Genomic DNA, 12,702 nt, shown 5'->3' with positions numbered 1-12,702 from the left:
TATAACAAATAATAAAAAACACACACACACACACACACACACACATATATATATATATATATATATATATATATATATATATATATATATAATATATGAATGTTTCTATATATACTTTGGTTCCATGAGGTAACACTGAATGTAAATTCAAACAACACTGTCTCTGTCTTTGTCTCCTCATTCTTTCACTAATCATGTGTTTATAACCACGTTCTCTTTCACATTCCACCGCTTTATTTCTCTCTAAAGCCACTTTTTTTCTCAAAAATGCAACCATTCGCTTGTTCATGGAATTTGAATTAGACCCTTTTAAAGAACTCTCTTCACCAAAACTAATTATGGGTTGGTCTCTATATTGAACAAAAGCACTTGGATTTTGTGTAGAATAAGGTTGTTGTTGTGCATGAACAAAATTACTTTGATTTGTAGATGAAAGAGGTTCATCAAAGAAAACTTCACCTAGAAGTTTTTCAGGAAAAAAGTGATTCATAATGTGTTTTGCTTATTAATTTAGTTTAAGTGTAAGTGACAAGTGTGTTTCTAAGAGTTTGATTTATATATGTTAAGGAAATGGTGTGCTATAAAATGAAAACGTGGTCAAATTAAATTTTGTTGACCATTCGTGGGTCAAAGTTTATTCATACTACTAAACTCTTATTTAAACTAAAGTGTCTTGTTTTTTTATTCTTGCCTCCAATCAAGAATTCACCCAAGATGGACCCACCCAGCATCCATATTTGAGAAACTAGTCAATTCTCCCTCAAATTGAGTGCTTTTACAATACAATTGAATCCAGGATTATTGTTTAGATTAAGGTTGTCAAACTCTAGATCCTACTTAAGATCTTTGGAATATAGAAATACCGTTGATCGTAGGATCGTAATACGTATCTTAAGATATCAAAAAATAGACAAAATTATACCATAAAATTATGAAAATAATTTTCAGACAAAAGTTAGAGACGAGAAAAATTTATAGAAGAAATAGAAGAAGGGAATCTGAAATTGAATCATTTAATTTAAGTATTAGAAATTGAAAAAGAGACTTAAAACCAATATTTGGAAAACGAGCAGAACAGAATACGAAGGTTCCTATGAGGAATATGAAAGAGCATAATACGAGCAGAACAAAATACGAGCAGAGAAGAGCACTGGCTCATGCGCATGTTGCTGGCTGCTGCTGCCTTCAAAACCTCATGCGCGTGCCTTTTCTCTATGGGAAACAAGTAGAATACGAAGAAGAATAGGTGCAAAACCGGACCAGAGCATGGGTTTTACAACCGGATTGTCGGAGCTTCGCGAATAGGCGCTTCTTCTGCGCGACGAGGCGCGCCACTCCCACGCTTCCACGTGCTTCATCTGCGCGCTCACAAAGTCATACAATGTTTTTTCCTTCGTTCTAACACTATTCACGCTAAAAAATGCGTAAAATCTTAGGATGTTACACTTTAGAGCTCGTTCTTAACAACCTTGGTTTATACCACGAAGTAAGATTCAATTCGGTAAAAATCAGCTGATATTTGTTGAATTTAAATAAAAAATGACATAAAAAGTATTTTTAATTAATAAATGAGAGGCAAAATAGATAATAAGATGGGATAAGTATAAATAATCATAAGACAAAATATGATAATCTGATTAACTGATTAAGACAAAACAGACATTTGTAGCCATTATTTCCAACAAGCCACAAAAGGCTAGACAACATCTGCTGACACAAACAACATGAACAAACCAAAAACAAGAAACACACAAATTATAAGAAGAAACATAAAAGTTGAAAACAGATTGAATGATCCAAAACTGATCAAGACCTTTTCTCAATCTGAACAGTACCACTGTGGTCAGGAGCATCAAGGTTGTGATGATCAGCATGACCATGACAACACTTATAACTAACCGAAGCAATCTCCATGTAACGACCACACTGATCAGGACAGTAAATAGGACCACAAGTATCAGCAGGGTAATTTTCCAACTGCAGTACAGCACAATCATCATCAGGAAATTCTCCACCCCTACGATCATAATACTCCTTAAATGCAACATCAAACCCTGCTTTCTCCAGCACTTTCTCTTTCCATATCTCGAAATCGACCGCAGTGGCCAGCATTCGGTCACCACGGCCAAGTAATTTTACGTTGGGTCCTTTACTCATAAGGACCCAACTATGTTTCAGACGTATCAAACTCTCTATTTCGTAGATTGTTTGTTCATTGTGTGTCTTTTCATTCATGATTGTTGGATCTTTGTGTGTCTTTTGATTCATGATTGATAATAAGTTCCCTATTCCTCTCCAGAAACTTGGAACGATCGTTGAGTCTTCTTTTGCCAAGGGGTAATGCTCTATTACTGCTTCTGCTTTTTTTATAATTTCGTGCCTTCTTATTTTTTCTACTGCTATTGAGAACTCCTGCATAAACTTTGGGTCTGTTCCTCCATATATGAATATGAACGTGTCCTTTTTAATCTGTATTAGATATAATAAATGTTACTTATTAGTTACACTAAAATGATATTTAAAGAAGAAAAAAGAGAGTAGAATTTAGTACTTACAATGTCTTGAAGCCTTGGATAAACTTTCCTGATTTCAGACCAAAACCAATTCCACTTTTGAGTAAGGGACTCATCATCAGTAGGTCTAAAAGGGAAAGCATCTATACCCCAAACAAAAATCATGTGCATTGCATTGGGGTTGACAATGCTACCATTGAGGTTGACAGTGCTACCATCACTACCTTGAGGGTTCAAAACAGGAAGAATAGGCTTGTTCTTGTAGTTCAAGAATTCTCTTATCAATCTTATTCCAGCTAAGGGTTTAAAGTACTCAACCACATACCATGGCATATCCAACTTCAAATTATCAAACTCTGCTTTGTGAAGAAGTGTCCATTCATCCACAATTGGAATCCACAAAATCTTGAAATCTTCTTTTCTATATCCTTTTACTTCTAGTGGATCTTCTTGTAATCCAATGTAGATGGAGTTTAGAAGCCTGATTTCATCTCTTATGTTGTCTAGGCCTGAAATGAATAGTAACACATATTTTCTCCTTAATACATTTATGCTCACCTGTTTGAATCCAAATAACAATGGAATATTAGAGATGTAAAATAATATATAATAGTTTGTTTTTGTAGTAAGTATTATTGGTTTTGAGATATCTAACCATTTGTCTATTTAAACCATCATACACTGAGTGATCTTGATTTTCATTGTGGAAGATCAATGCCTTTATAACCTCAACAATTTGAGTTGGAGTTTGAAACACCCTCAAACGCTTCCAATAATCTTCTAGCTCACCTGCAATACATACATCATTTTATTCATACTTCAAAATTTCTACAATTCACTATTTGCACCCCACCAAATCAATCAATTATAATTACTTATTTTCTGTCTGCTACTTGTCAGACGAGCCTTTAATTTGCTCACAATGGAGGCAAGCTTCGCTTCAAAACTTGATATTGCCTCCCTTTCTTCCCTGAAAATAAAAGTCATTGCATAGTATTTTCAACATTAATTTTAATTCAAAACAATTTTGAGAGTGTAGAAAATTATTATTAATTAAATTGACATTAATGATTATTTATTTATGTTTTATTAACTGTTATAAAATAAAGAGAATGAAATAATAAATAATTAAAGACATTTTAGAAAAAAAGCTAACTACCAATTTATTACTCCCTCTATTTTTAATAAGACTCTAACATATTTTATGCATGTTAAGAAAAATGATAGTAATAATAAATATGTTAAAGAAATCAATATTGTGAAAAAGTCTTATATTAAATAATAAAGAAAAAGTGAAAATGAATCTTATAATTAAATGTAAAAGGAGTATCGATGTTTTGATACATGTACTGATAGTTGTTTTGTCTATTAGAGAAATATTATGTAAACACATAGATAACCTTAAAACTACAACCGAAAATGAAAGACAAGAATGAAAAATGAAAGACAAGAATTAAGAAAACTTACGAATCACCGACAAGAAGATCCATATGATTAGAACAAATAACAGCAGTAATAATAGCCCAATAAACAGCAACAGGAATCTCTTTCATTGCTAAATACAAATCAGGAACATCTTTAGTTTCATACCCTTTTGTTGAAAGTTTCTCCAATTCAGTAATACACTCAACAGCAAACAAAAGATTCTTAACCAAACTGTTGTAATCAGCAATTGCTTGTCTATTTTTCTCAATACTTTGAACTTTATTCATTTGTGCTAATGATCTTCCAAGTTGGTCACCACTTGGTGTTTGAACTAAATGCCAGAAATGACCGTATTCTAATGAAAATGCAGCTAGTGCAACTATTGCTTTTCCATCCCATGTATAGGATTTTAGCTGTTCTAGTATTGACATTGTTGTAATGTGTGCATGGTGCTCGCCCCGAACCGTGCTAAACATCTACAACCACATAAAAAAATTAGACCAGATAAAATTATTATTAATTACAGTGACACTAATAGACTTACGTTGTTTTAAATTATAATATTTTATTACTAAATTGACGACTCGTGAACATAATTAATTATTAAATATTTACATAAAAGTAATGTTTTGAAAAAATACAAAACTTCACTGTGATCAAATGCCATATATAAAATATATAACCTGAGAAGAAATTTGCTTGAGTCTACGGAAAGGAGGCTCAAAACCAGATATGGGAGCCTTGTCTTCTATAAAACCAATTGGAGTCCCAGTCTAAAAAAAATACAATACTTTGTTCATTAATTCATAATTTTATATATAAACATTTTTCGAAGCGAAATGAAAAATGTTAAAAATATACACACCTTAATGGTAACACTATCTGCGATGGCAGTAGAACGCTTGATAATGTTTGAAGTGAGATTGAAAAGCGACTCCACATCGTACCTTTCGCCGGTGTGGACATGAGTTATGTAAACTGTATCAAGGATTTTTTCATCACTCCACGCCAATGGGTTCGATAATGGTTTCACAGATTTTGCTAGCAGATAATTTGAAACATTACTAGCGACTGAAGCTGACATGTTAATTAGAACAAGAAAATAATAATATGTGTTTGGTTCTTTATATGGTTTTGATGCAAATGATGATGTCTTGTTCTTTGGTTGTTTGGCCTATTTATAAGATTGAGAATGAATAACAGTTTACAATATGTAGCTTGTAGAACAAGTTTTGAGAAGGTATATTGTTGAAAAAGGGTAACAAATATTTGGTACATTAAGCTGATACAGACAGAATTTAGAAAAGGAGAATATTAAATTTGTCTCTTATTTCTTTAGTAGATGTTAGAGATGCTAAATTTGTTACAGATGTTAATTTGGTGAATAATTTTATTTTTTAGTCTTTAATTTCTTTTTTTTAATCGACGAACTATTTAACAATTCTTGAGTTTTAAGAAATATAATTTTATTGTGTAAAAAAACACCATTTTATAAAAATTAAGCACCCTTTCTATATATGTTTTTTTAATATATATTAAATTAAAAATTTATTAAAAAAAAAAAGAAAAAAACGAAAAAAAGTTATTCAAATCATGTTGAGCAAAGATTATATACTATAACGTCTTTCTATATATATATTATCTTAGAAATCACCTCCATAAAAGGTTATGCACTAGAATTAGAATGATTTATTGGCTTCATGTCATTTCTACAATTTATTTCGCTAACATCTCTATTTTATAAAAAAAATTATTTCGCTAACATCTCAACATATTTTGTTACTACAATTTTCAATATGAGAAAAAGTATTTTTTTATTAAATAATAATTTATTTTACTATTGAGTCAAAGAATAGATGATTTTTCAACCAAACCAAATAAATATTCATGTTAAAGAAACTCTGTCGACCAACTTTAATTATGTGACTGTTCTAACCTCGTATGTTCATGATTCATGTGAGATGAATAGGGATAGTATTGGCATTTTAAAATCTTGATTAAAAATACATAATGTCTTGTTTTAACCTCACAGCTTTTTCTTTTGCTAAAGATAGGGATTCTGCTATCAAAATCTTGAAGGAAGGAATAAATGTTTATTACTAAAGGTTAAAAAGAAGTGGAATATATTTTATGATCGCCATAACAAGCAATGGATAGATACACATTGATATGTGGGCCATTTCAACATGAAATTGGTAACTTTTTTATTTTTGAAAAATAAAATTAGAAAGCTGCACGTAACTTAACTTGGTTAAAAATGAATAATGTCTTGCATCTCATACAGCCACTGAACTGTGTTTAAAAATCATGTTTTGACACTAAAAAAAAAAGTTAAATAGAACAATTTTTTTTATTAAAAAATTTCATTCTTTAAAATTTAAAGTTGTTAAAATTGAAAAATGAGAAATATGTGAATATACTTACAACATATATTTAGGTTGACAATATAAAACTGCAAAATTAAAGTGAGTGACAAAATCAAAATGTTTGGAATATCCATGCCATTAGATTTGTAAATTTCACAACGTCAATGTCATTATTTGAATTTGTAATGAATCAATGTAGATTTAACAATCTGATCCAACGAACATTGCACAATGGAAGAAATTAAACATTACCGCACCAAGACGAAGAACTCTAAAAAAACACGAAAAGAAAATAAATCTATATGTAGAATTCATTTATTTAAATAAAAAAGATAAAACAATATAAGCCAATTTGACCCAATCCTCTTTGTTATTGTTCGCGTTTTTATCAAGATTGGCTTGTCCATTATGGACTACGCGGAACAACGGCTCGCCTCGACCCAATTTCTTCCAATATTTTTTATTTTAATTAATAAAAATTAAAACAAAATTAACAAACAAAAACACCCTCATTCACTTACCACATTAGAGACAATAAAATAAAATTATAACACATATCACCATGGATAACGTGGTTGTGTTCAATCTTCAGAGCATGAGGGTGGAGTCAAAATCAATATCGGTCTAGGTCGGTAGTCATAAACGAAACTTAACTGGTGAAGATGTTGAATTGACGGTTCTAGTCTTAGTTGGCGGCAGAAGCACCCAATATTGCTATGTTGTTCTTGGCTTTTAGTATAATACATTTTCTTTGTGATGTTTAAGTTTTTGCACACATATTAAGAAATACAATAATTAAAAGAAAAGATAAATCATTTCATCAAACTATTCATCTTAACTATTGATGTGTTTTTCACTATTATCATACAAAGTATAATAATATTTTGAAAGTTGTGTATAGTAATCATTGAAGGATAATATAGGAAAAATAATTAAAGTTGTATTGAAAATTGTGAATGACATTCATTTTGAGAGATTTTTTTTAAAGTGACACACATTGTGAGACGAAGGAAATATCTTTTTTTTAGTTATAGTGGGTCATCCTGTAGCCCGTTGGTATGGCCTAGTCTGACTTCATTTTTTTAATGTTGGGAAAATGAGAGGATTCTACCATGCACCCCACAACTGTGCCTACCACCCCCCAAGACACATGAAAAGACAATTTTACCTTTTTAACAATTTATAATAAGTTTCAAAATTGATAGTTTCGAAAGTTTTAAATTTTCGAAATAAGGATTATATTTTGAAAATTTGAAAAGTTTACAAATCTGGAAAGTTTCGAAAGTTTCCAAATCATGAAAGTTTCTAAATCTGGAAATCTTTGAAAGTTTCAAAATTTTCCTATTTATAAAGTTTTGAATTGTTCAAAAGTTTCGAAAATTCTGGAATTTTCTATCTCGGAAGTTTCAAATTGTTCGAAAGTTTCAAAAATAATGGAGATTGCCATTTCAAATATTATGGAAATTATATGTTTTGTAACTTTGAAATTTTCGAGTGCCACTTACTTTTGATTTCGAGGATTAAGGTAATTTTCCTAAAGTTTTTGAAAGAAGGGGTGAAAAAATGAGAATTTAAAAAAGTTGAGGTTTTCATAGATGGTTAAAAGGGCAAAATTGTATTTTCATGTTGATTGAAGGGGTGGCGGGTTTAGGTGTGGGGTGCAAGGTAGAATCATCGGTAAATGGTCCAGGGCAAAAAGACTCGTTCATTTTTTGGCATCATTTTTAAGACTCAACGTTTACTAATATATGGGTCAAAAGGTTTGACCCATTTGTTCCGGTCCATTTTGATAGCTCTAGGAGTCTAAATCTCAAACTTAATATATTGCTTGTCCTCAAACAACAATTAATTTCAGATTTGGTACAGTTAAAAGCAAACTTAAACTCAATTTCTTAAATCAAATCAAACTTAATTCTCAAATTTCAGCTACTACAAAATATTCATCATGCTCTATGGTTGCTTACGAAAAACAACACAATTTGTACACTTTAGCATTCATTCATCAAGTTCAAGTCTCTCGTCACACAATCTCACCAAAATTTCTCTCAAGTGTTTAGAAAGGGTTATGAATTTATCACTCAAATCCTAGAACATGCATCACGCTACCATAAGCTTAAAAAAAATTCTAGTTAGCAATCACAATGCAACAAACACATACACTTTTGGAGGACTTTCGGGTTATAATGGGGCTTAGGTAAGTGTAAGACATTTTGGGATAGTAGGCTTTACTACTTGGAGTTAGGCATACATTTTCAAATTATTCTACCACTTTTTATTTTTCTTCACCTTTTCATTGTGGAGATTCTTAAACATTCATAAAAGAACCAAGAAGATTTTATTTATCAAAGTATACAAACTGATTTAGGGCTGACGAGGAACTTGTGGACCAAAAGAGATATCTCAAAGACTCTTGCAAATTGAAGTGTGTGAAACCATTACTTGAATATAAGGTGTGATTTCTTGAATTGTATAATTATTAGCTGGATCTTTTGAAGTTGAGCTTTATTCTTAATGTAGTCAGGTTTTTTATTTTTTTTATTTTCTAATTTTTATTTTTGATTATGGATAATATATTATATATTTTGTTCAACTTAAAACACAACAAACATAGTTGGAGAAAGATAAGGAATTGGGTTCTCCATAGTCTTCTTGACATCATCTATTAGTGGTTAATGCATCCTTAGACTTTCGATGGAGAAAAATAAGGCATAACAATAGCAATGATTAGTAATCGACAATGGGATTCTTTGTTTACTAAATATTGGGTTGCTCAAGGAAAAAAAATATCAGAGAGGACGGGGAGTGCACAGGATGAGAAGTTAAGGGAGAACTGACATGCTTGGCTCAAGCAATATTTGTTGCTTTATAATGTGAAAATATGTGTTTTCATTATAGTTGTATTAATTGAAAAGAAAATAAATATGCAAAGTAATAGATTTACTGAAGTCATAATGATTTTCTCTATATGGTTCTCTCTTATTGTATCTTATTTTATCTCTCAGAAAATACACTGAAATCACAATGATTTTCCCACTTTAAAGGATCCATTTTAGTGGTATGAGAAATCAATATTGATCCTAACTTGGTCTTACTAAGTTTCCATTGTCTGTCTAAATAACATTAATAATATGACATGCATATTGAAGTAATATATATGGGAAAGTAAGTAGCGATTTATGTGTACTCATTTGGAAGCTTATGTTTTAGAGAAACTTAATTTTTTAAACATTGATACTATGTTGTATCATCAATCATGCATAGTCATATATCACAATTTAAAGAATATGTACTAACCATTATTAGGCTATGTTTGTACTTCCAAATATTTAATATTATGAACGTAGGTAGTATTAAACCTTCTTTGCTAACTTTGACTTCTGATGTTGCTCTAATGTATTTACAAGAAGATTATTGGAAGGAAAATACAAGATAGGAAGGAAGAGATAAGAATTGATAGAGAGATTGATGTTGGTGATTGGTGTTTGTTGTTTGGTTATGAATTTGATTACTCAGATTGGTCTATTGGGTGGTTGGAACCTCTTTGGTTCTGATTTTGATGATAATGATGTTGATGAGTCTGGTGGTTATAGTTTTGCTGTTTTGGTTCCTTGTTATTCACTTGGATGGAAAGAGATTAAAGACTCAAATAATGTGCTTTTGAGTGCCATTCAGAATCTCCCTAATAGATTGTCTTCTAGTAAGATTTTTCTTTATTGAATATTTTAGTTTTGGTCTTCTTATTGATTGGTTTTGTTCTGTTGAAGAAGTGTGTATAATAATTTCATAGCTGTTATTGGAATTGTGTGATTTTCTGTTATGTTAATTGGTGGTGTTTGGAAATTATTAGTAATTCAAAAGTACAAAGGTTTTGAGGCTTCCTTTTTAATATATGAATTTTAAAGTGTTGCTTGAATGATAGAAGACATGTTATGCACTAAAATAAGTTCATAATTTGACTTATGGTTCTCAATTCCACATTATATAACCAACAGGTAAATGAGCTTAAATTTAATAATTGAATTAATTTAACTAGAGGAATTGATTCCAAGCTTGACAATGACATATATGTCAATATCATTACAGACTCACTTTTGTTCCTCTCAAACAACAAAAAACCTTGTTACGACATATATACCTTACTTTGGGACCATTGAAGAGATTTGGGATGTCGATTTCATTAAATTTAAAGCGCATGTTTTTAAATGCAAGTGGATTGACATCAATAGTGGTGTTAAAATTTATGAATTTGGTTTTACATTGGTGGACCTTGAAAAGGTAGCGTATAACTATATGGAAGGCGTTTGTTCATAAACGAAGAAATCATTCCTTTGTGGTTAGCTAGATTGACAAAAAGGAGTTATTATCTGAATTGTTAATTATTTTAATTGTGATGTGCTATTAAAGTAATAAATAATTTATAATTGAAGGGTAATTTGTGTCTAATATTCTTATTTTGAATTTTCTCATATTTGATTGAATCTCTGCAATTGACTTTTTCCTTTTTCCTTGTTCTCTTTATTACCAGACACTTGTTTGGTTCTTTTATCGGTTATTTATCTGTTGATTGAACTTGCTAGATGCCTAGATCAACACTAATTTGATCAAGTTCAGGTGATGCAGTACCTCTGAATCTGTCATATTCTCATAGCTAAAGCATTTTGTATTAAGTCATTATTATTCAATAATTTGAGTTAAATTGTCTATTGTTTGTTTTTATTTTTTGAGTTATTATGATAATTTTTTATTATTCACTATGTTTTTTAAATGTTAATTATTGGTTTGAGTTTTGAATATGTGTTTCATTCAACTTTGTGATGGTTTATTGGGCGTTAATGTGTTAAATTGTTGTGCTGATTCGTGCTTGCAGCAGACAATGAAATCTTTGGTCAGGGACGGTGAATAATGGTAATCATTCAAGTGATTTGTTTATGTGTTCATGTTTAGTATAATGTATTGTCAACATAGTTGATGTCATCATGTGACTCTTTGGGTCGGGGAATGTTCAATTTGATTATGTCTATAATTACATTAATGTTCTGGTTCTACTTATTTTTGTGACAATGCTACAATGCAATTGACATTTAGTTGATTTATTAATTGCTATAATGAAGGAAGTAAGAAATTTAGTTAAATTTTGAATATGACTTGTTAGATTAGTTCAAATTTAATCGATGTAATAAATCAATTTCGAATTTTGACTTGTTACATTTGTCATTTTAGCCAATTTTATAATTAACTATTTATTACAACGCTTGATGTTAGATCGAACAAATAACCGATCTAACATGTACATAGGAATCGATGTAACAAGGTTTAATTGCACTAGTGGTGGCATTATTGACTAATCTTCCATGTAAAAAAAGAAGGGCGATAATAAGAAAGTGTTGTTTGGAAATGTTCTGATTAGGAAATACTTGATACTTAAGTTGTCCTTTATGACTCACCCCTATTTTATAGAAAGCTACCTGATGCATGATTGCAATATGTATCTAACTACGATGTCAAGTTATGTGGTGAAGTTTGACATAGATAAATTTGATTGAATAATCAATTTTTCTTATGGAAAATTTAAGTCAATGATATGTTGATAAAATCATTTACATAGAGATCTGGTTAATTTTTATTTTATTAAGTGATCTAATATGTACTTTTAAGTGTACTAATCATAAGACAAGTTTCTAATAATACTTAGATAAGCATTGAAAAATACTTGTAGACAAGCATGCTCATCATCCAAAAAAATGGTAGTGTTCATCATCAGTCTCATTAACTGAAGATTAAAGGGTGTTTATTATAACAAATTGACAAAATAAATATTTCATTTAATATGCAAAAGGAATAACAAAGAGAGGATTTTTTTACTGTAATATCCTCTTTTTTAAATTTCTCAACCAAAATACCCTACTTTTAAAACTGTATACCAAAATGTCCTACTTTTTGGGCACAGTAAGGTATCATTTCTTGGGGGTGCGACCTGCTGACTGAATGATTTGGATTTTTCACCCAGTAGGAGGCCGCTGGCCGGGGATGTGACCTCCCAAAGGGGTTTTAATTTTTTTTTTCTTCCGTTTTAGTGTTAATTAATAATACATTAATTAAATAATAAATAATAAATAATAAATAATTAAATTAATTAAATTAATTAATAACTATATTAAATTAATAAATAATAATATATTAATAAATAATTAAAATTAAAAACAGTAAATTATATTATAAATTTAATTATTTAATAATGTATTATTTAATACAATTATTATTATTATTATTATTAATTATTAGTTATTATTTAATTAAAGTATTATTAATTAACTCTAAAAAAAATGAAAACCCCTTTGGGAGGTCGCATTCCCGGTCAGCGACCTCCTACTGGATGAAAAATCCAAATCGTTCAGCAG

General features: G+C 30.1%; 2 protein-coding genes across 4 annotated transcripts in view; both read right to left on the bottom strand.

Moving 5' to 3' along the window:
* Positions 1-534, bottom strand: part of LOC101507291 (transcription factor bHLH92) — a 2,568-nt gene extending 2,034 nt beyond the window's left edge. For all 3 annotated transcript variants that reach the window (XM_073367146.1, XM_004497957.4, XM_004497958.4), the window contains exon 1: positions 116-534. In XM_073367146.1, coding sequence (XP_073223247.1) covers positions 116-490 — 375 coding nt within the window. In that variant the 5' untranslated portion in view covers positions 491-534. The remainder of the gene's footprint in view (positions 1-115) is intronic.
* A 1,080-nt stretch (positions 535-1,614) lies between these two features.
* On the bottom strand, positions 1,615-5,095 carry LOC101506963 (protein SIEVE ELEMENT OCCLUSION B-like). Its single transcript, XM_004497956.4, has 7 exons — positions 4,804-5,095; positions 4,622-4,711; positions 3,981-4,414; positions 3,389-3,483; positions 3,169-3,302; positions 2,556-3,071; positions 1,615-2,469 (listed from the first exon to the last, which is right to left on the bottom strand). The coding sequence occupies exons 1-7, from the start codon at positions 5,020-5,022 to the stop codon at positions 1,807-1,809; spliced, it is 2,151 nt and encodes a 716-aa protein (XP_004498013.1). The 5' UTR covers positions 5,023-5,095; the 3' UTR covers positions 1,615-1,806.
* Between the last annotated feature and the right edge of the window lie 7,607 nt (positions 5,096-12,702).

This window comes from Cicer arietinum, chromosome 4 (genome assembly GCF_000331145.2).
Source record: "Cicer arietinum cultivar CDC Frontier isolate Library 1 chromosome 4, Cicar.CDCFrontier_v2.0, whole genome shotgun sequence".
Taxonomy (NCBI): domain Eukaryota; kingdom Viridiplantae; phylum Streptophyta; class Magnoliopsida; order Fabales; family Fabaceae; genus Cicer; species Cicer arietinum.
The sequence above is the reverse complement of the archived record's forward strand: the minus strand, read 5'-3'. Positions and strand labels throughout refer to the sequence as shown.